The following is a 25,286-nucleotide window of genomic DNA, read 5'->3' on the forward strand; positions in this document are numbered from 1 at the left end:
TATTCGGCCCCTTTACTTTCAGTGCAGCAAACTCACTCCAGAAGTTCAGCGAGGATCTCTGAATGATCCAATGTTGTCCTAAATGACTGATGGTGATAAATAGAATCCACCTGTGTGTAATCAAGTTTCTGTATAAATGCACCTGCTCTGTGATAGTCTCAGGGTTCTGTTGAAAGCGCAGAGAGCATCATGAAGACCAAGGAACACACCAGGCAGGTCCGTAATACTGTTGTGGAGAAGTTTAAAGCTGGATTTGGATACAAAAAGATTTCCCAAGCTTTAAACATCCCAAGGAGCACTGTGCAAGCGATCATTTTGAAATGGAAGGAGTATCAGACCACTGCAAATCTACCAAGACCTGGCCGTCCCTCTAAACTTTCAGCTCAGACAAGGAGAAGACTGATCAGAGATGCAACCAAGAGGCCCATGATCACTCTGGATGAACTGCAGAGAACTACAGCTGAGGTGGGAGAGTCTGTCCATAGGACAACAATCAGTCGTACACTGCACAAATCTGGACTTTATGGAAGAGTGGCAAGAAGAAAGCCATTTCTCAAAGATATCCATAAAAAGTCTCGTCTAAAGTTTTCCACAAGCCACCTGGGAGACACACCAAACATGTGGAAGAAGGTGATCTGGTCAGATGAAACCAAAATCCAACTTTTTGCCCACAATGCAAAACGATATGTTTGGCGTAAAAGCAACACAGCTCATCACCCTCAACACACCATCCCCACTGTCAAACATGGTGGTGGCAGCATCATGGTTTTGGCCTGCTTTTCTTCAGCAGGGACAGGGAAGATGGTTAAAATTGAGGGGAAGGTGGATGCAGCCAAATACAGGACCATTCTGGATGAAAACCTGTTGGAGTCTGCAAAGGACCTGAAACTGGGACGGAGATTTATCTTCCAACAAGACAATGATCCCAAACATACAGCAAAATCTACAAAGGAATGGTTCACAAATAAACGTATCCAGGTGTTAGAATGGCCAAGTCAAAGTCCAGACCTGAATCCAATCGAGAATCTGTGGAAAGAGCTGAAAACTGCTGTTCACAAATGCTCTCCATCCAACCTCATTGAGCTCGAGCTGTTTTGCAAGGAAGAATGGGCAAGAATTTCAGTCTCTCGATGTGCAAAACTGATAGACATAGCCCAAGTGACTTGCAGCTGTAATCGCAGCAAAAAGTGGCTCTACAAAGTATTAACGCAAGGGGGGCGAATAATTTTGCACGCCCCACTTTTCATTTTTTTATGGTTAAAAAAGTTTCAAAAATCCAATAGATTTCGTTCCACTTCACAATTGTGTCCCACTTGTTGGTGATTCTTCACAAAAAATAAAAATTTTATATCTTATCTTATATCTATGTTTGAAACCTGAAATGTGGCAAAAGGTTGAAAAGTTCAAGGGGGCCGAATACTTTCGCAAGGCACTGTAAAGTTCACACTGCCATTATATACTACTCGCTGCCAGCACATACAGCTTCCGCTCTGCCCTGGACTGCCACTAGGTACTGCCCTGCACTTCTTTACTACTACATACTGCTCACTACACCCCATGGGTATTATGCCAGTTTTGAAATGTGCAGTAAAAAAAAGTCGAATTGCTACCTAATCCTAGGAATATTTTGGGATAGATGTGTGTAATATATAATGCAGTTTTAAGCTTTGATTCATCTGACCATTTTTTTCTTTCTTAAAAAGGTTAATACACCACGATGACTGCTTAGAAAGGCACCTGTACCCATTACATATTAGAAGGCATTGGCTTTTTTCAAGAAAGTGTTACGTGTGTAAATTGTATATTGCAAAGTAAGTCTCTTCCCTTTTTTTAATTTACATTTTTAAAACCCTGTTCTGTCTGCACAGTATGTGTATGCTGCCATGATCTAATTCCGTTCAAACTCCTGAAAATGTTTATCTGGCAGTCTCTGGCTCCAGTACTTATGCAAGCTTTTCCCAGCACTGACTATCAGGAAAGTCGGAGTGCATTCAGAACTCTTGATCTGAATAGAAGACACATTGATGGGGGACTTTTGTGGAGATATCTCAAAAATTGTATTTGCTGGTCTCTTTCTTTATTTAAATGTGGATACAAATAATGGTGCATGGGGGTGGCTGGCTAAATGCTCTTCCAAACACTTTGATCCAAGGGACCCAGTAAACTTCACCTTACCAAATTCTGTAGGCATATTTATTTATCTGGTCCTGATCACACAAGGCATTCTTCATTAGCCCAGCTGCCACCATTCTATAGTCAGTGCCTCTGTGGAAAAGTCTTAACATATAACCTAAGGCTGCAATCACACCTGAGTGTTTCAAAGTCGCGTGATTTTGTTCAGGTCACCAATGTAAAAGGCAGAAAAACGCCTGTAATCTGTCCCAAAGAAGCTCATGTTCTTTTTTTGAGCTTAAGGTGTTTTTCAGGTGTTTTGCTTCAGGTAACAAAATGCTCAGATGTGAACAGGTGCCATTGAAATGAATGGGATTTTGCTTGAGTGTTTTCTAAGGCGTTTTTTGAGCAGAAAACGCTCAGGTGTGAATGCAGCCTAAAGGCCAAACCTGTATTTTATTAAGTTTTGGATATAGTGAAGAGGGATTAAAAATCATGTCAGGTTTTTATGTCTGTGTATCCATTAGGAAATTTGGCCCTATTTAATTGTCCTGTTTACTGTTAACGCCGTAAGTGAAATAAAATTCCACATTTTGGGTTGTCACCAGGACCGGAATAGAGAGGAAAATCCTACAGTGGCTGTCATAGTTGTTTCACTTGCATAGACCTTCATTCTGACAATTTACAGTATACGTATTCCAGGGCTTTGATTGAAAGTATGTGTCACATACAATTCAAGCAATTAGTATTTTTTTTCCCTATCAATGGCAGCACCTCATACATATTGCCTTGATTTTTATCTACATAATTTTAACTTGTTCTCAATGTTTGAGTGGAAACTAAGGCATTGGCAATGATTTATTTACAGCAACCAGTTATGTAGTAATGAAGTGTTTTAATGTTTAATTTTTCTCCTTTTAGGTGGGTGACAAAAAGTGACAGCTTCGCACCAGATGACCCATGTTTCTTCTGTGATGTTTGCTTTAAGATGCTTCACTATGACAGCGAGGGCAATAAACTTGGAGACTTTCTTGCATATGCATATGTTGACCCAGGAACGTTTAATTAAAAATAGAACATTGCAGCAATAAACGGCACATCAAAGGTCACAAAGATAAATGCCAAGGACAGGATGTGAACTTTATAAGTCTGCAGACTGTAATTAAAGATGTGGAGATTTGCATGCTTACAGAACATCTCTATGGGTTTTCTTTTCTAGGTATAAAGCAGTTACACATTCTACTGTAGCACACAATACTAAGCAGAATTGGAGTTCTGATGTAATACTGCTGATTAAATGGAACTTCCTACTATATAATTGTTCTTCTATGTAAAGTAAGTGGTGTGAGAGTTGTAAAATAAGTCCTTCCAGCCAGCAAACATTTTGATCCAAGTCCATCAGACAACACGTACATAAACATTTGCAGCTCTAAGTAAAAGTAAGTCTGAGTAAAAGTTGTTTTTATTTTAATTTTTTTGCCCAGAAAACGTATTGTTAACCCCTCCCAGCACTGGTGTCCGCAAACGCATTATTAACCCCCCAGCACTGATGTCAGCAAGCGCATTATTAACCCCCCAACACTGGTGTCAGAAAATGCATTAATAAACCCAGCATTACCCCCCACACTGCACAAATATCCCCACACTCCATAAATACCCCCCACACACAAATTTCTACCCCAGTCACCCCACTAAGGACTTGCCTCGGTGTGATGGCTCACTCACCTCTCCTTAAGTCAGCTCCTGGCTTCAACACAGGGCACCCAGAGAAGGACACAATCTTCTGCCCTGAGGTGGCAGCAGGATGGTGGATCCAGAGCTCTGATCGATCTCCAGTGCCTAGGTGGGCGGGGCGATGGGCAGATCCTTCCTCCACTCTTTTCTCTCTCTGGGCTGCAGCAGCAGAGGAGGACACAGGAGACGGAGACAAAGCTCTTCGGCGCCTCCCCCTCTGGGGTGCAATGCCGCCCAAGATCGGCCCTGCCTGCGGGCCATTTATAACCAGTCCGCAGGCCGGTACTTTGAGACCACTGAATATAGATAAATATATAAAGTGCACATGCTAAAAACCAATTAATCATCCAAATAAAAACAGCATGGACAGATTGCAACAGGGCAAAAAGTCCACCAATATCGATGTTGAACAATACTCCTAAACCACTTATAAGAGTAAAAAGACAGTCGTACACAACGTAATATTCAATAATGTTCTGTGAGACACTACTCTTACTGAAAAATGTGGACACTGGGCCAGTGGTGGTGAGTCAAACGGGCATGGATAGGAAAGGAAATCCCATGCCACGGTCTCTGGAAAATGGGGACACATGCCAGCAGTGATAAAATGGACAGGCAAGTGCTGGAAATGGGGACTCGAGACGCAATCTCCAAATTCAGATGATATCCACAGATCCCTCATCCATCAATGATGGAAATGGGAATCATAAAAAATAAGGCTTCCACGTGGCATAGATAAAAAAAAACGTATGGGTTTATTAAAAAAAAAAAGGGTACTACCATCACTTCAGATGTGTACAATAAAATGTGATCACAAGTGAACATTAAAACATGCGCAGAGCTGGCAAGCGGTAACTCGATGCGTTTCGTCCTACAGGACTTCAACTGGTGTCCCCATCTTCCAACTTCTGGAGACAGTGACCTGGGATTTTGTTTCCTATCCATGCCCGTTTGACTCGCTGCTGCTGGCGTGTGTGTCCACATCTTTTGGTAATACCTACCCCCTCCCTTGTATGATGGATGCCCAGCCTTGGGTGTTTCATCACAGAACATTTGAATATTACCATCCACGTTGTATCAGACTATCTTTTTACTTCTTGCACTTATGCGGGGTTAGGGAGTATAGTTCAACATCAATATTGGTGGACTTGCTGTTTTTATTTGGATGATTAATTGGTTTTTAGCATGTTCAGTTTATATATTTATTTATATGTACCTATATTCATTTGTTTGGATATCACGGTAAATTTTTGCACATTTATGCTTGTATACTCATTTAACTTTTTTACTCAGTGCTGCACCTTTTCACTTATATTTATATACAATTGGTCATATTGTTGTGCTAGCAGCGTGCTTTTAGCTTTGGTAGTGCAGTCATTTTTTTACACTATATAGTTTACAATAAATATATATAATTTTAGGTGGATATTGCAATTTTTTATGTTGCACGGTATTTGCTCAGCAGATTTGAAAAATATAATTTTTTGAAAGAAATACACGTTAGTGAATCTTAACCACTTAACAACCGGCCCATAGCCGAATGACGGCTACAGGGCGGTTGTTTAACTCTGGGAGGCCGTCATATGACGTCCTCCCAGAATTCCGCTCTTGGTCTCCTATGGACCCGGCGCATCACGGATCACGGTAAACGGCCGCTCATCGCGGCCGTTTACCACGTGATCGCTCCGTCAAATGACAGAGTGATCACTTGTAAACAAACCGGCGCCATGTTATGACGCCGGTTCCTCCCTCCCCCTCTCTGTACCGATCGGTACAGCGGAGGGGGAAGAGATCAGTGTCGGCAGCGCTGTGGGCTGCATCTGCAGTGCCCACATCGCTGCTCACCGAAATTTAACCCCTCAATTCCCTGCCAATACTCTGCAATACCAGCTAATACTCTGCAATACCTGCCAATACTCTGCAGTACCCGCCAATACTCTGCAGTACCCAATACTCTGCAGTACCCTCCAATACTCTGCAGTACCCAATACTCTGCAGTACAATTCCAGCCAATACTCTGCAATACCCTGGCAATACTCTGCAATACCCTGCCATAAATTGCCATACTCGGAGATACCCAGCCATACTCGGTGATACCCTGCAATATCCAGCCATAGACATCACCCCCTCCCGCCGCCCTCCGGTGCTTCTACCGACTCGCCAGTACGATCAAAGCCAGAATCTTTTATTTTTATTTTTTTTATTTCAGGCTTCCCATCTTAGAGGTGAGATGTGGGGTCTTATTGACCCCATATCTCACTGTAAAGAGGACCTGTCATGCCATATTCCTATTACAAGGGATGTTTACATTCCTTGTAATAGGAATAAAAGTGATCAAAAAATGTATTTTTGGGTAAAAAAATGTCAAACTAAAATAAATAAAGTAAAATGAACAATAAGAAATTTTTTTTTTTAAACGCCCCTGTCCCTATGTGCTCGCATGCAGAAGCGAATGCATACATAAGTCCCGCCCACATATGAAAACGGTGTTCAAACCACACATGTGAGGTATCGCTGCGAACGTTAGAGCGAGAGCAATAATTCTAGCCCTAGACCTCCTCTGTAACTCAAAACATTTAACCAGTAAAAAGAAATTAAAGCGTCGCCTATGGGGATTTTTAAGTACCGACGTTTGGCGCCATTCCACGAGCGTGTGCAATTTTGAAGAGTGACATGTTATCTATCTATTTACTCGGCGTAACTTCATCTTTCACATTATGCAAAAATTGGGCTAACTTTACTGTTTTTTATTTTAAGCACAAAATTGTTTTTTTTTCCAAAAAAAAGCATTTGAAAAATTGCTGCGCAAATACCGTTCGAGATAAAAAGTTGCAACGACCACCATTGTATTCTCCAGGGTGTTTGCTAAAAAAACATATATAATGTTTTGGGATTCTATATAATTTTCTAGCAAATAAATGATGATTTTTACATGAAGGAGAGAAATGTCAGAATTGTCCTGGGTGCTCCAGAACGCCTGATGGTGCTCCCTGCATGTTGGGCCTCTGTTTGTGGCCACACTGTGTAAAAGTCTCACACATGTGGTATCGCCGTACTCTGGAGTAATAGCAGAATGTGTTTGGGGGTGTAATTTGTGGTATGCATATGCTGTGTGTGAGAAATAAACTGATAATATGACAATTTTGTGAAAAAAAAAAAGTAAAAAAAAATCTTGATTTTGCAAAGAATTGTGAGAAAAAATGACAACTTCAAAAAACTCATCATGCCTCTTACTAAATACCTTGGAATATCTTCTTTCCAAAAAGGGGTCATTTGGGGGGTATTTGTACTTTTCTGGCATGTTAGGTCTCAAGAATTGAAATAGGCCATCATTCTGATCAATTTTCAGATATTGGCACCATAGCTTGTGGACTCTATAACTTTCACAAAGACCAAATAATATCCACCAATTTGTACTTATTTTTACCAAAGATATGTAGTAGTATAAATTTTGGCCAAAATTTATGAAGAAAAATTACTAATCTGCTAAATTTTATAACAAACGAAGAAAAATTCAATTTTTTTACAGAATTTTCAGTTTTTTTCTTTTATAGCACAAAAAATAAAAAACCGAGCGGTGATTAACCACTTCAGGTCCGCCGTATTGCCAATGTACGTCAACACAATGGCACAGGCAGGCACAATCACGTAGATGTACGTGCCTGCCTTCCAGCGGATGGGGGGTCCGATCGGACCCCCTCCCGCTGGATACGGCGGTCCGGTTCACTCCAGGAGCGCTCCGTGATGAGGGGATGGCCGTTGGTTTTCGGCCACCCCCTCTGGATCGCTCCTGGCCAATGAGAAGCTTCCTCCCACTGTGTATTGTTTACACAGGAAGGAGGAAGTGATGTCATTCTCCTCGGGGCGGTCTTTTTGACCGGACTACGAGGAGAAGACTAATAGTAAGTGTGCACCAACACTACACTGACATGTAGGTACACACAGGCACACAAACCCCCCCCCGATCGCCCCCCCCCCTCCCCCCCAGTCACAGTGTCACTGATTGCATTGATCATTTCTTTACTGATCAATGCATTCAGTGTCAGTTGTGACAGTAAAAACTGTCAGGACAGTTAGTGTTAGGTCCAGGGTAGCCCCCTATCACCCCCCAATAAAGATTTAACCCCCTGATTGCCCCTAGAGTTAACCCTTTCACCCCCTTTTGCCAGTGTCACTAAGCGATCATTTTTCTGATCGCTGCATGTGTCGCTAGGTAGCTAGTTATTTTTTTAGGTTCACCGCCAGGTTTTTATATCGCTAGGTACCCCGATATACTACCCAATAATGGTTTTAACCCCCTGATTTCCGCTAGTTAACCCTTTCACCCCTTTTGCCAGTGTCACTAAGCGATAGTTTTTCTGATCGCTGCATTAGTGTCGCTACAGTCGCTAGGTAGCTAGTTATTTTTTTAGGTTCACCGCCAGGTTTTTATAGCGCTAGGTACCCCGATATACTACCCAATAATGGTTTTAACCCCCTGATTTCCGCTAGTTAACCCTTTCACCCCCTTTTGCCAGTGTCACTAAGCGATAATTTTTCTGATCGCTGCATCAGTGTCGCTAGTGTCGCTAGGTAGCTAGTTATTATTTTAGGTTCACCGCCAGGTTTTTATAGCGCTAGGTACCCCGATATACTACCCAATAATGGTTTTAACCCCCTGATTGCTGCTAGTTAACCCTTTCACCCCCTTTCACCAGCGATCACAGTATAAGTGTCACTGGTGACGCTGGTTAGCCAGTTAGTTATTTAGGTTCCCCGTCAGGTTTTTATATAGCGCCAGGGACCCCCATATACTACCTAATAAAAATTTGAACCCCCTGATTGCCCCTAGTTAACCCTTTCACCACTGATCACCGTATAAGTGTTACGGGTGACTCTGGTTAGTTTGTTTTTTATAGCATCAGGGCACCCACCATTTATTACCCAATAAAGGTTTAACCCCCCTGATCACCCGGCGGGTGATATCAATTATGTTTTAGGGTCAGGGGCTGCGTCGCCCCAGGCAGCGCTAGGTTAGTGCCAGTACCGCTAACACCCACACGCAAAGCATACACCTCCCGTAGTGCTATAGAATCTGAACAGATCAATATCTGATCTGATCAGATCTATACTAGCGTCCCCAGCAGTTTAGGGTTCCAAAAAAACGCATTGTTAGCGGGATCAGCCCAGATACCTGCTAGCACCTGCGTTTTGCCCCTCTGCCCAGCCCACCCAAGTGCAGTATCGATCGATCACTGTCACTTACAAAACACTAAACACATAACTGCAGCGATCGCAGAGTCAGGCCTGATCCCTGCCATCGCTAACAGGTTTTTTGGTAGCATTTTATATTCAAATCCGGAAGGCAGTGCTTGGTTTTCGGGGTCCCGTACGTGGCTAGGCTCCCAAAAAGTCCCCCACATGTGGTATCCCCGTACTCGGGAGAAGCAGCAGAATTTATTTTGGGGTGTAATTTGACTTCTGCCCATAGCATGTGTGAGCAATATATCATTTAGTGACAACTTTGTGCAAAAAAAAAAAAAAAGTTTGTAATATTCCCGCAACTTTTGGCAAAATATAAAATATTCCATGGACTCAACATGCCTCTCAGTAAATAGCTTGGGGTCATTTGGGGGGGTTTTGTGCTATTTTGGCATTTTATGGCCTTCGAAACTGTGATAGGTAGTGAGGAGTTAAATCAAAAATTTGCACCCTTAGAAATCCTGAAGGTGGTGATTGGTTTTCGGGGTGCCGTGCGCGACTAGACTCCCAAAAAGTCCCACACATGTGGTATCCCCGTACTCAGGAGAAGCAGCAGAATGTATTTTGGGGTGTCATTTCACATATGCCCATAGCATGTGTGAGCAATATATCATTTAGTGACAACTTTTTTTTTTTTTTTGTCATTATTCAATCCCTTAGGACAAAAAAAATAAATATTCAATGGGCTCAACATACCCATCAGCAATTTCCTTGGGGTGTCTACTTTCCAAAATGGGGTCATTTGGGGGGGGGTTTGTACTGCCCTGCCATTTTAGCACCTCAAGAAATGAGATCAGCAGTCATAAATTAAAAGCTGTGTAAATTCCAGAAAATGTACTCTAGTTTGTAGACGCTATAACTTTTGCGCAAACCAAAAAATATACGCTTATTGACATTTTTTTTACTAAAGACATGTGGCTGAATAAATTTTGCCCTCAATGTATGACTAAAATTTAGTTTATTCGATTTTTCTTATAACAAAAAGAAGAAAATATCTTTTTTTTTTAAATTTTTCGCTCTTTTTCCATTTATATCGCAAAAAAAAATCGCAGAGGCAATCAAATACCATCAAAAGAAAGCTCTATTTGTGGGAAGAAAAGGACGCAAATTTCGTTTGGGTGCAATATTGCATGACCGCGCAATTACCAGGTAAAGCAGCGCAGTGCGAAATTGCAAAAAGACCTCTGGTCCTTAAGGTGTTTATTGGTCCGGAGCTGAAGTGGTTAAATACCACCAAAAGAAAGCTCTATTTGTGTGAAAAAAAGGACAAAAATTTCATATAGGTCCAGTGTTGCATGACTGAGTAATTGTCATTCAAATTGTGAGAGCACTGAAAGCTGAAAATTGGTCTGGTTATTAAGTGCCCAGTGGTCAAGTGGTTAATGCACAAAAACACAATAGTACCCAGTTGTTTGGTAAAATATATAAGATGATGTTACTCTGAGTAAATAGATACCCAACCTGTCAAGGTTAAAAATGATGCACACTTGTCTGGTGCTAGAGCAATAATTCTATTTGTGCCCACCTTATAATATTTGGTGGTATTAATTACCACTGGGTTTTTTATTTTTTATGATATAAGTGAAAAAAAGCGCACACATTTTGGAAAAAAAATGTATTTATTTATTTTGTTAAAATTTTGCAGTAAGGTTGCAAATAAGTATTTTTTTTGTTCGGGCCGAAACATATACTGCTACATATATTTGTTAAAAATAACCCCAAATTTTGGATATTATTTAGTCTATCTGAAAGTTATAGAGTCTACAAGCTATGATGGCAGTCACTGAAAATTGATCACACATCTCATTTCTTGAGGCCCTGAAATGTCAGGACAGTACAAATAACCCCCAAATGACCCCTTTTTGGTAAGTAGACAGACCAAGGTATTTAGTAAGAGGCATGGCAGGTTTTTTGAATTTCATGTTTTTTTTCCCACAATTTTTGGGAAAATTAAGAATTTTTATTTTTTTAGACAATTTGTTATTTCTCACACCCAGCATATGCATACTTCCATTCTCAAAAGACTCATTATGTCTCATAAAATATACATTGGGGTGTTTGCTTTCTAAAATGGGATCATTTGGTGGGAAATTCCACTCTTCAAAAGTGAGATTGGTAGGGATGAAACTAGATGTGTAATTTATGCTCTTAGAACACCTGATGCATGTTGGGCCTCTGTATGTGACCAGCCTGTGAAATAGTCCCACACATGTGGTATCGCCATACTCGGGAGGAGCGGCAGAATGTGTTTTGGGGTGTAATTTTTTTCTGAGTATGGTGATACCACATGTGTGAGACCATTTCACAGCCTGGCCACATACAGAGGCCTAACATGCAGGGAACACCACCAGGTGCTCTAGGAGCATAAATTACACATAGAATTTCATTCAATACCTATCATGCTTTTGAAGGTCCTGGAGCACCAGGACAGTGGAATTACCCACAAAGTGACACCATTTTGGAAAGCAAACACCCCAACGTATATTCTATGAGGCATGGGCTGTAGATAGGTGCCCTGGGCTGGTGACATGTACTTGGTGGGGATATGGATATATATATATATATATATATATATATATATATATATATATATATATATATATACACACTAAAAGACACAGTGCAGCGCTACTATGGTGATAATTCAGTGCTATGTATACACGCAATAAAATTCAAATTCATAAAAAAAAAAAATCATAATAAATATAATGCCCCATGAATCAATAGCAATCTTGATAGTAGTGCTCCAGTGTTATTATCATATCACCATGCGTCTCAATAATTCTTATTGCTTGTGCAAACCACCACCAGCTATTTAACTACTTTCTGACCGGCGCACGCCGATGTACGTCGGCAGAATGTCAGGACAGGCAAATGGGCATACCTGTCCGTCCCTTTAAATTTGCCTGGTGGCGCATGCTGGTCGGGACCTCCGTGAGTCGGATCACGGGTCCCGTGGACTCGATCACCGCGGGGATACTCGCGATCGTCTCACGAGGAGGAAGAATGGGGAGATGCTAATGTAAACAAGCATCTCCCCATTTTGCCTAGTGACAGTGTCACTGATCTCTGCTCCCTGTCATTGGGAGCAGAGATCAGTGACGTGCCACGCCCCCCAGTTAGAAACATGCCCAGGACACACTTAACCCCTTCACTGCCAGTGTCATTTACACAGGAATCAGTGCATTTGTATAGCACTGATTGCTGTATAAATGGCAATGGTGTCAAAAATGTCTGATGTGTCTGCCATAATGTTGCAGTCACGATAAAAATGGCTGATTGCCGCCATTGCTAGTAAAAAAAAAAAAAAAAAAAAAAATTAATAAAAATGCCATAAAACTATCCTCTATTTTGTAAACGCTATTACTTTTGCGCAAACCAATCAATAAATGCTTACTGTGATTTTTGTTTTACCAAAAATATGTAGAAGAATACGTATCGGCCTAAACTGAATGTTTTTTTTATATATTTTTGGGGGATATTATAGCAAAATGTAAAATAAAATGCATTTTTTTTTTTCAAAATTGTCGCTTTTTTTTGTTTATAGTGCAAAAAATAAAAACCGCAGGGGTGATCAAATACCACCAAAAGCAAGCTCTATTTGTGGGGAAAAAAGAACATCAATTTTTTTTTTTTTGGGAGCCATGTAGCACGACCGCGCAATTGTTAGTTAAAGCGACGCAGTGCCAAATCACAAAAAGTGCTCTGGTCTTAGGCCAGCAAAATGGTCCGGGGCTTAAGTGGTTATTCTGCTCACCTCAAGGATGAGTCGGGAAGACTGCTGCATCTGCTGAGGAAGACCATTCAGAGGTCGATACATGTGCAGAGGAGAGAATCCGAGCAGTGGTTTGCACAAGCAATAAGAATTTTTGGGAAGCACGGTGATATAACACTTGAGCACTACTATCAAGATTGATATTGATTTATGGGACATTTATTATGAATTTAAATTTTATTAGCATGTATACATAGCACTAAGTATACCATTGAATCAGCACTGTAGTAGCGCTGCAGTGTGTCCCGAAGGACATGCCTCATCCCTGATCACCATGGTGCGTGTGAGAATAGATGGACGTCATGCAACTTCCACCCAGAGGGAGATGTTCCTGCCAACGTCATTTTACTATGGCAAGTGATTAATCAACTTTATTGCCATCACAAGGAATGAGTAACATCCCTTTTGATAGTATGGTCTGTAACCCAGGTACTTTTTACTGAGACATCTGGGGGGTCTGTTACTAGATGCTTAAGGCTTCTTAGATCATAGAGATGATCAGGGCCATTCTGGTCCTCAGTCATCTCTATGGTAAGCTAACTGAACGCCAGCTTCAGTCCCAGGCTCCCCAGTGCAACTTGTAGTTTGCCTGCCCTGTAAACACATGAGAAGGGTTAAGATGGTAGCTGCCAGAATACTTTGCCTTTTTGTGACATCACCGGCTGTTCTTGCATGGTGCAATCCCAGTCAGGGGCTGGAGGTGAGTGCTCTGCCTCCTGGACCACCTATATACACTAATACTGCTGGAGACGTACTCCCAGGTCTACATTGGTGCGATTGTGTCCAACTGAAACAGTGGATCACCAATCCGAGTACCAAGAAGTGGTGCTCTGCCCTAGTACCATGTGATCGCATTTCAAGTAGTAAAGATGGTTGACATTCAGAACTATTGTGAACTCTAGCTACAGACATCCCATGGTATAGGGAGGTGGTGCTTGGCCCTCTACCATGTGATCACTGAACAATCACATCTTATCATAGCAATTGTAAATGGCTGCAGGAATGCAGTAGAGAACTGTCAAACAATTGCATATACAGCCGTCATGGCTATAGAAGCAATTCAGAGTAGTGCTGTTTTACTAGGATGTAATACTTTTTTTTTTTATTTTTTTTTTAAAGCTGGCTGCTCTAATATCACTGCTGCCAGCCATTATTTCTGATCACCTACACAGCAGTATATTGTCACCAGTCCAGTGCTGTCAGTCAGTGTCCTTAATTACCGCCACATCAGTTGCTGTGGCACCTGAAGTGTCTAAGTCTGCAGCATTGTTCCTGATTGCTGCCACACTAGTTGCCAGACCAGTGCAGCCAGCAACAATGTTCCTGATCACTGCCACACCAGTGCAGCCTCTGCCTGTACTGACCTTGGCCTGTTTATTAACCACATTTCTTCCTATTGCATGAACCAATCCTTTGCCTGTTTGCTGACCATGTTGCCTGCGGCCTGAACGGAACCATCTGCAAATCCAACTATGTTCCTGTGAGACACCAGTCCCAGCCACCCCCTGCAGAAAACTGCTATTGGAACCACAGGGATTATTTTGCTCTTCTTTTCTTCAGCATCTTGTATTTCCTGGTTAGTGAACATGACATTGCTAGGGGTTGCAGGCTAGGCTTGATTGGCTTATAGGAACTGGGACTGCTATGGGTGATGCTACACCAAGTTATCCCTGATCACTCGTACTGAGGCAACCAATACATTGGTTTTAATACAATTGGTTGATTTGCGCAATACACCAGATACCATGTCTGGTATATAATCTGTTTAAAAATCTCACATGTATGGTATCGCCATACTCGGAACTACACCCCCAAAACGCATTCTGCTACTCCTAAATATGCCTATGCTGTGTGAGAAACCTCTTATTAAATTGACTACTTTGTTTCTGAAGCCTTCAAAAGGCTCACCATGCCTCTTAAATACCAGTGATCATTTCCACTGCCCTGGTGCTCTACAAATGTGATGTGGTAGTCATGAAATTAGATTCATTATTTATCCCCCTAGAATGTCTAAAGGTGTATTTTTGTCCCCTCTATGTGGCTAGGCTGTGAAAGTCTCACATCGCCATACACACAGAGTAACAGGTTTTCACAACTTTATATAAAAAAAAAAAAAAACACCACAATTTAAATTCTTCCCTTAATTTTCCAGAAATTTGTGGCAAAAAAAATAAAAAATGTAAAAGACAATGCCTTTCAGAAAATAACTTTGAGTGTTTAACCCTATTTTGGAAACCTTTTGTGGGCAGTTCTTTTGTCCTGGTGCTCCTTGACCTCCAAATATGTGTTACATAGTCAGGAAATGAGATGGATAATTTATGTTCTTCAAAAGACCAAATGTGCTCCTTGGTTTTTGGGCACCTCTTTGCATCAAGGCTGTGAAGAAAGTGTCACACATGGTATCTCCATACTCAGGAAACTTTAACCACTTAAGCCCCGGACCAATTTGCAGCCAAAGGACCAGGCCCCTTTTTGCGATTCGGCACTGCGCCTCTAACTGACAATTGAGTGGTTGTGCGACGTGGCTCCCAAACAAAATTGGTGTCCTTTTTTCCCCACAAATAGAGCTTTCTTTTGGTGGTATTTGATCACCTCTGCAGTTTTTATTTTTTGCTCTATAAACAAAAATAGAGTAACATTTTGAAAAAAATGCAATATTTTTTACTTTTTGCTATAATAAATATATAAAAAAAAATTTCCCCCTCAGTTTTTCTTTTTTTTTTTTACTAGTAATGGTTGTGATCAGCGATTTTTTTTATTGTGACTGCGACATTATGGCGGACAAATCGGGCATTTTTGGGACCATTGTCATTTATACAGCAATCAGTGCTATTTAAATGCACCGATTCCTGTGTAAATGACACTGGCAGTGAAGGAGTTAACCCCTCCCCACCCCCCTAGTGGTTAAGTGTGTGTGTGTGTGTTTTTTCTTTTTTTTAACTGTAGGGGGCGTGGCTTGGCGTCTGACGTCAACGATTGTCTTTCCCTATAATGGGGAACAGACGATCAGTGATAGGCTCAGTAGGAAGCACGGGGAGAGGTTTCTTTACACAGACCTCTCCTCGTTCTTCAGCTCTGTGACCCGATCACGGGAAAACAGCGATCGGGTCACCACGGTCACGGGGCTCAGGACCAGGTCAGGCCTCCCGACCCACGGCTGGGCACATGTAGAGCAACATACAGGTACGTGCTTGTGCCCAGCCATGCCATTCTGCCGACGTATATGTGCAGGAGGCGGTCCTTAAATGGTTAACTCAAAGTCTCCACATCTGTTCATCATAATAATGTTCTAGCAGTGTAGTAATCCTTGGACGTCAAACTTCTGCTCCAAGTCTCTCGTCGGTGGTGGTGTGTTTCCGGAAACACTGCTTGTCACCGACGCTGGTAAACAGCCATTGGCCGGTGGCTGTTTACCACATGATCGGCTGTGATACTTTCACAGCCGATAACTAAATGTAAACATACTACCTGTCTGCAGTTCATCAAGTTATCCAAGTACCTATCTGCAGCCCATGCCTCATAGAATATACGTTGGGTTGTTTCCTTTCCAAAATGGGTTCATTTTGTGGGTAATTCCGCTGTCAATTCCAGGTATGAAATGAGATGTGTAATTTATCCTCCTGAAGATACTACTTCAATGTTGGGCCTCTGTATGTGGCCAGGCTGTGTAAAAGTCTCACACATGTGGTATCATCATACTCGGGAAGAGTAGCAGAATGTATTTTGGGGTGTAATTTTTTCTATATACATGCTGTGTTAGAAATATGCTTTTTTTTTTTTTTTCACATTTTGTAAAAACTTCTGGGAAAAAAAATGAACCGTTCAAAAGACTCCTTACGCCCATAGATTATTTGTTGGTGTGTTTGCTTTCCAAAATGGGTGATTTTGTGGGCAATTCCATTGTCCTGGTGCTCCAGGGCCTTGAAAAGTGTAATAGATGGTTGAGAAATGAGATGTGTCATTTATGCTTGTAGAACGCCTGAAGGTGCTACTTCAATGTTGGGCCTTTGTATGTGGCCAGTCTGTATAAAAGTCTCACGCATGTAGTATTGCCATACTTGGGAGTAGCAGAATGTATTTTGGGGTGTAATTTGTTGTATGCATATGCTGTGTGTGAGAAATAACCTGATAATGACAATCTTGTATATATAAACAAAAAATCTTTTTGCAAAGAATTGTGGGGAAAAAATTACAACTTAAAAAAAAATCACCATGCTACTTACTTACCGTATATACTCGAGTATAGGCCGACCCGAATATAAGCCGAGGCCCCCAATTTACCCCCAAAAAAACTGGCAAACTTATTGACTCGTGTATAAGCCGAGGGTAAGACATGCCTGTCCATCCCTGTGTGTGTGTCCGTCCATCCCTGTGTGTCCGTCCATCCCTGTGTGTCCGTCCATCCCTGTGTGTCCGTCCATCCCTGTGTGTGTGTGTCTCCATCCATCCATCCATCCCTGTGTGTGTGTGTGTATCCGTGTGTGTGTGTGTGTGTGTGTGTGTGTGTGTGTGTGTGTCCAGCCTACCTGTGTCCTGAGCCTTTGTCCCGAGCCTCCGTCCCGTGCCGAGCCTCCTTGCCTCCGTGCCTCGCCGCCGTGCCTCGCCGCCGTGCCTCGCCGCCGTGCCTTGCCTCCGGTCCCGTCCCGTCCCGTCCCGTGCCGTGCCGTCCTGTGCCTTGCCTCCGTCCCGTGCCCTCTTCGTTCGTCGGCGGCCATTGTAAAATTCAAAAGCTGCGCCGCCGCCTTCGCCTGTGATAGGCGGAACACTGAATTTCCCAGCAGCCTGTGTTCCGCCTATCACAGACGTCGTATCATCCTCGTCCGTAGTACGAGGATGATACGAAGTCCGTGATAGGCGGAACACAGGCTGCTGGGAAATTCAGTGTTCCGCCTATCACAGGCGAAGGGGGAGCCGGAGGCGCGGCTTTTGAATCAGAATGGCCGCTGTCTGTCTGCTCGACACGCTGATCGAGCGGGCAGACAGCGATGACTCGAGTATAAGCCGAGGGGGGCACTTTCAGCCTCAAAAAAGAGGCTGAAAATCTCGGCTTATACTCGAGTATATACGGTAATACCTTGGAATGTCTACTTTCTAAAAATGGGTCATTTGTACTTTCCTGACTTGTTAGTGTCTCAAGAAATGAGATACAACTGATGTACTGAAGGCCTGATCAGATGCAGTCAATTTTCAGTGACTGGCACCATAGTTTGTAGACTAACTTTCACAAAGACAAAATAATATACACTAATTTGGGTTATTTTTTTACCAAAGCTATATAGCAGTATAAATTTTGGCCAAATTTTATGAAGAAAAATTACTAATTTGCAAAATGCTATCACATAAGGTTTTTTTTTTTTTTTTCACAAAATTTATAGCACAAAAAATCAAAAAACCACTAGTGATTAAATACGATCTTAATTACTGGAATGTTAAACCATACTGTCACAATACTTGTAAGTTCTGTTTTCAACATCACACTTTATTAATACTGGATAATATTGAATATCAATGTCTATTTCATGTATTCATTCACTTACTGTTTAATTTTTAGAAAAATATAGTATTTTCTTGGTAAATACCCCTGAAGGAGACAACTTTATACTTCTTGCACTCAAAGCATTTCAGAGTACTAACTGTATTGTATTATAATATATAGGACGGTGTACAAGGTCTAGATGTGTTTCAAACATTCCTTGAATATTTTATATACTTTTTCTATGTAAATTTTGCTAATAAATACTTTTTGAAAAATATTAAAACACTCTACTAAATCTTTTGAAAAATTATCGTGCCTCAAAAAGTCCACCATATAGGGGATTTCTTTTTTAATAGTGGATGTGGCACTACCCTTTTGCTCAATATTACTGGCCTAACAAACTTTTTCATTAATATTGGTAGTAGATACCGTTCCCCATTTCGGCCAGTACTTTGATGGAAATAATAAAAATAAAATACTGACTTTTTAGTACAGTTCTTTTTAACCTTTTTTTGTCAAATTATTGAACCGCTTAAGGACCGCCTCCTGCACATTTAGGTTGGCAAATTCACGTACCTGTACGTGGTTCTTTAAGTGCCAAGCTGTGGGTCGCGTGCCGGCGCACTCGCGACCCGGTCCTGAGCTCCATGACCGTGGCCGCAGGACCCACAGAGCTGAAGAATGAGGAGAGATCTATGTAAACAAACCTCTCCCCGTGCTTTCTACTGTGGCTGTCACCGATCGTCTGTTCCCCGTTATAGGGAAAGACGATCAGTGACGTCACATGCCAAGCCACACCCCCAACAGTAAAAAGAAACACGTCACACATAACCACTAGGGGGCAGGGAGGGGTTAACTCCTTCACTGCCAGTGTCATTTACACAGCAATCAGTGCATTTAAATAGCACCGATTGCTGTATAAATGACAATAATCCCAAAAATGTGTCAAAAATGTCCGATGTTTCCGTCATAATGTAGCAGTCACAATAAAAAAATCGCTGATTGCCGCCATTACTAGTAAAAAAAAAAAAAAAAAAAAAAAAAAAAATTTATAAAAATGCTATAGAACTATCCCATATTTTGTAAACGCTATAACTTTTGCACAAACAAAAATATGTAGAAGAATACGTATCGGCCTAAACTGAGGTAAACATTTTTTTAAATATTTTTTGGGGATATTTATTATAGCAAAAAATATTGAATTTTTTTCAAAATTGTCGCTCTATTTTTGTTTATAGCGCAAAAAATAAAAACCACAGAGGTGATTAAATACCACCAAAAGAAAGCTCCTTTTGTGGGGGAAAAAAAAGGATGCCAATTTTGTTTGGGAGCCACGTCGCACGACCGCCCAATTGTCAGTTAAAGCGACGCAGTGCCGAATTGCAAAAAGAGGCCTGGTCCTTTGGCTGCAAATTGGTCCGGGGCTTAAGTGCTTAATAAAAAAACTTTAAATCGAGCAACTATGATGGGGTTTACGGGCAAGGAAAGGGACTCCCTCATGGAGGGGTACCTTAAAGAATTTGGTAACAAAGAGCAGATTGATTCTGAAATATCTTCCTTTTTTATAGATTGCCAAGGATTCTGGAGAAAAAAAATCAGCTTTTTTGGCATGCCAGGTCCTTTGAAGACTACATCAAGGAAGATATTAACCCTCTAGGTCTCAGAGTCCAGATGTTCCCCACTTTGGAAGGACTGGACTCTGAATTCAAAATTAAATGGGAAGCAGTATTGAAGGCCGGCTCACAAGGTCTGAAAATCTTGATAGATGAATATAAAAAAAGATCATGCATCTTAGATATAATTAACCACTTCAATACCGGGCACTTAAACACCTTCCTGCCCAGACCAATTTTGAGCTTTCAGCGCTGTCGCACTTTGAATGACAATTGCGCGGTCATGCTACACTGTACCCAAATGAAATTTGTATCATTTTTTTCCCACAAATAGAGCTTTCTTTTGGTGGTATTTGATCACCTCTACGGTTTTTTTTTTTTGCTAAACAAATAAAAAAATACCGAAAATTTAGAAAAAAAAATACCGAAAATTTAGAAAAAAAAATGTTTTTTTTTTGTTTCAGTTTCAAAACTTTGCAAATAAGTAAGTTTTCACCTTCACTGATGGGCACTGATGGGGTTACACTGATGGGCAATGATAAGGCGGCACTGATGGGCACCGATGAGGTGGCACCAATGAGGTGGCATTGATGGACACCGATATGTGGCACTGAGGGGCGACACGGATGGGCACGGATAGGTGGCACAAATTGGCATGGATGGGCATGGATAAGTGGCACAGGTGGGCATGGGTTAGGTGGCACAGGTGGGCATGGGTTAGGCGGCACAGGTGGGCATGGGTAGGTGGCACAGGTGGGCATGGGTAGGCGGCACAGGTGGGCATGGGTAGGCGACACAGGTGGGCATGGGTAGGCGACACAGGTGGGCATGGGTAGGCGGCACAGGTGGGCATGGGTAGGCACTGATAGGCGGCACAGATGGGAACTGATAGGCGGCATTGTATTATAATATATTGCACTAATGGATGCCAGTGCCAATCAATAATGCATGCCAGTGATGCCCATTGTGGGCACTGATTGGCATCCATTATGGGCACTGATTGGCATCCATTGTGGCACTGACTAGAATCCCTGGTGGTCTAGGGTGGCATACCTTGTCCTTGGCATCCCTGGTGGTGTCCCTGGTGGTCCAGTGTGGGCATCCTCGGGGGGGCTGTGCTGATAATCGATCAGCACAGACCCCCCCGTCAGAGGAGCAGCCGATCGGCTCTCCTCTACTCTACTGACAGACGCGAGTGAGGAAAAGCCGATCACCGGCTTTTCCTATTTACACTGTGATCAGTCGTGATTGGACACGGCTGATCACGTGGTAAAGAGTCTCCGTCGGACTGACACCCCGCAACAACGATCGCTGGGATGCGCGCCCCCGGGGGCGCGCAGCGGCTCATAATCCTGATCACGTCATATGACGTCCGGTCAGGATTATGAAACCACTTTGCCGCCGTCCATTTGCTATAGGGCAGGCGGCAAGTGGTTAACATTTGTGGTAAGCTTCAACAATAGAAGCCAATAACAAGTAAGGAAGAAAAATTAAAACACACTTAGAGGTGTTCAATAGGGACAGACTAATTAAAAAGGACTTACATTTCTTGTAACAGGAATGCGTTCAAATATGGTAGGGCTTACAAGTGGACCCAAATTATGGACAACACCCCCTCACTGCACAAAAAGTACCTCACCAATCTAACGTTCCTTCACAACCTCCTCACAAACCAAAGGCCACCCAAAGCACTAAACGTCAATGCTACGGTGATTCCTCTGAAGGTCAGAAAGCCAAAAAAATTAACATTAGATCCACCCTCATTCCTCTAACTCAACGTACCACGTTGAGTGACATGCCTGTGTAATGGAAATTTGTAGGTTCTGTATATAATTGTATTCTATTTTATATGTATTGCACGATGCCCTCACTGTGCACACGGCACTAACAATGTTTTCAGTACATGTTTTGCATTCTTTCAAGCCCTGATTAGAATTAGCCTGCCTATGTAACGCCCCTTGTTACCATAAACGTACAATTGTAATATTACTGTGATACCTACGTACTCATGTGTATAAAAACCTTCAAATGCGTCATAATAAAGGTGAACGGTTATGTGGAAAGATGCTGAGCGTATCTTTTGTGTCTGTTCCCTACTGCAGTAGTTATTAATTTGGAACCACTAATCAATATGGAGGATAGGAGTTGCCTATCATCAAAATATCCATTTCACCTGCAATGCACCCAAATAATCCCCCTGATAAAAATATCACGGTGAGAGAATCTATTTCTCAATCCAACACAGCCCTCACTGCACAATCCCAACACATACACACAAGTGAATTTCTAGCTAGTCTAAATAGCATTGACATACAAGGCGATTCTGGTCTGAACATTAACCTCTCCTCATATCTACTATATGAGGATGAAATAGCGGTCCTTAAGAAAGGGTTAAACTTTTGCCCTAACCAAGACACTGATAGGTTTTTTTTTTTTTAAATTAACTTGCGAACAAAGACCTGAAGATCCTTATATATTTTAAATCTTTTTCATAAACGGGGGATACCACTTGATAGTACCCCACAAGAAAGTCGAGCACTTGATCACTTGGTCTCACTTCTAGGAGGAGAGCGACCAGGCTGATCTTAATCGACCGAGTCAATCGCCAACAGATTTTGGACCAACATTGAAAAAGAAGTCTGACTTTTGCCCAGCACCCAGTACTAATTTGCATGTGGCAGCTTTAACCACTTAACAACCCACCCTATAGCTGAATGATGGCTACAGAGCAGTTTCTTAACTCTGGGAGGCCGTCATATGACGTCCTCCCAGAATTCTGCTCGGGCGTGCACTCGAGAGTATCCGTGACCGTGGCTCATCGCGGCCGTTTACCACGTGACGGAGTGATCACTTGTAAACAAACCGGTGTCATGTTGGTTCCTCCTTCCCCTCTCTGTACCGATCGGTACAGCGGAGGGAGAAGAGATCGGTGTCAGCAGCGCTGTGGGCTGCATCTGCAGTGCCCACATCGTTGCTCACCGAAATTAACCCCTCAATACCCTGGCAATACTCTGCAATAGCAACCAATACTCTGCAGTACCCGCCAATACTCGGCAATACTCTGCCATAAATTGCCATACCCAGCCATACTTGGAGATACTTGGTGTGCTCGCATGCAGAAGTATACGTAAGTCCCGCCCACATATGAAAACGGTGTTCAAACCACACGTGAGGTATCACTGCGAACGTTAGAGCGAGAGCAATAATTTTAGCCCTAGACCTCCTCTGTAACTCAAAACATGTAACCAGTAAAAAAAATTTAAACCATCGCCTATGGGGATTTTTAAGTAGCGACGTTTGGCGCCATTCCACGAGTGTGTGCAATTTTGAAGAGTGACATGTTAGGTATCTATTTACAGCATAACTACATCTTTCACATTATGCAAAAATTGGGCTAACTTTACCGTTTTTTATTAAGCACAAACGTGTTTTAAAAAAAAAAAAAAAAAAAACGTGTTCGAAAAATTGCTGCACAAATAGCGTGCGAGATAAGTTGCAATGACCACCATTGTATTCTCTAGGGTCTTTGCTAAAAAAAAAAAAACGTATATAATGTTTTGGGGTTCTATGTAATTTTCTAGCAAATAAATGATGATTTTTACATATATGGAGAGAAATGTCAGAATTGTCCTGGGTGCTACAGAACGCCTGATGACGCTCCCTGCATGTTGGGCCTCTGTATGTGGCCACGCTGTGTAAAAGTCTCACACATGTGGTATCGCCATACTCGGGAGTAATAGCAAAATGTGTTTTGGGGTGTAATTTGTGGTATGCATATGCTGTGTGTGAGAAATAAACTGATATGACAATTTTATGAAAAAAAATCTTGATTTTTCAAAGAATTGTGGGAAAAAATGACAACTTCAAAAAACTCATCATGCCTCTTACTAAATACCTTGGAATGTCTTCTTTCCAAAAAGGGGTCATTTGGGGGGTATTTGTACTTTTATGGCATGTTAGGGTCTCAAGAATTGAAATAGGCCGTCAGTACTTCAGGTGTGATCAATTTTCAGATATTGGCACCATAGCTTGTGGACTCTAACTTTCACAAAGACCAAATAATATCCACCAATATGTACTTATTTTTAGTAGTGGTATACATTTTGGCCAAAATTTGAGGAAAAATTACTAATCTGCTAAATTTTATAACAAACGAAGAAAACATTTTTTTTTTTTACACAATTTTCAGTCTTTTTCTTTTATAGCACAAAAAATAAAAAACCCAGTGGTGATTAAATACCACCAAAAGAAAGCTCTATTTGTGTGAAAAAAAGGACAAAAATTTCATATGGGTACAGTGTTGCATGACTGAGTAATTGTCATTCAAAATGTGAGAGCACCGAAAGCTGAAAATTGGTCTGGTTATTAAGGGTGTTTAAGTGCCCAGTGGTCAAGTGGTTAAGTTTAGTCAATAGGGACCTTGAGAAAATGGAAATACGTACAAATAAGTTAACATATCTAACAGAGAAAGAGAAGGAGGCCTTAAAAAAAAAAACTCTCAAATAACAATCAAATTGTCATTAAGCCCTCAGATAAGGGTGGTGTAATGGAAATTTGTAGGTTCTGTATATAATTGTATTCTATTTTATATGTATTGCACAATGCCCTCACTGTGCAACGGCACTAATAATGTTTTCAGTACATGTTTTGCATTCTTTCAAGTTCTGATTAGAATAAGCCTGCCTATGTAACGCCCCTTGTTACCATAAATGTACAATTGTAATATTAATGTGATACCTACGTAATCATGTGTATAAAAGCCTTCAAATGCGTCATAATAAAGGAGAACGGTTATTTGGAAAGATGCTGAGCGTATCTTTTGTGTCTTTTCCCTACTGCAGTAGTTATTAATTTGGAACCACTAATCAATATGAGGATAGGAGTTTAACCATGTCTTACACTAATTGAATATCTTTTGATAGTGGAAACAGTGCATTAAAAAAAAAGAGAGAGAAATTGAGTAAAATTAAGTAATATGTCCCCCTTTAAGGACATTTATCTGTGCATATATATATTAGTGTGTGATATTGAAATTATCATATGAGTATTAATTTCTAATATGAGTTTAACAATTTTATTAATAAATATAGATATATTGAAACTGGTTTAGACAACCTTTGGTTGGAAATGAAATACAGGTTAATGGGAAAATTGGTAAAAATGGAATTAGTTTAGATTAAGATAACAATTTTGTAATTTTACATTTATTGAGTGGAAAGAAAAAAAAGTTTAAGATGAAGTTGTTAATTTGAATACAGCTGCAATAATGTTTAACAAAGCCAAGATGAATGGGATACATAAGGAAGTTTTTCTACAGAAATGAAATCTTAAAGTC

At 41.4% G+C, this 25,286-nt stretch overlaps 1 protein-coding gene across 2 annotated transcripts in view; it reads left to right on the forward strand.

The window, feature by feature from the left end:
* SNAPC3 (small nuclear RNA activating complex polypeptide 3) overlaps window positions 1–3,306 on the forward strand; it is a 120,499-nt gene extending 117,193 nt beyond the window's left edge. For both annotated transcript variants that reach the window (XM_077475123.1, XM_077475124.1), the window contains exons 8-9: window positions 1,704–1,811; window positions 3,034–3,306. In XM_077475123.1, the coding sequence (XP_077331249.1) occupies window positions 1,704–1,811; window positions 3,034–3,181 (256 nt within the window). In that variant the 3' untranslated portion in view covers window positions 3,182–3,306. The remainder of the gene's footprint in view (window positions 1–1,703; window positions 1,812–3,033) is intronic.
* The last annotated feature ends 21,980 nt before the right edge of the window (window positions 3,307–25,286 follow it).

The sequence above is a fragment of the Lithobates pipiens genome, unplaced genomic scaffold, assembly GCF_037356315.1.
Source record: "Lithobates pipiens isolate NorthernLeopardFrog02 unplaced genomic scaffold, aLitPip1_a1.2 Scaffold_13, whole genome shotgun sequence".
Lineage (NCBI taxonomy): Eukaryota > Metazoa > Chordata > Amphibia > Anura > Ranidae > Lithobates > Lithobates pipiens.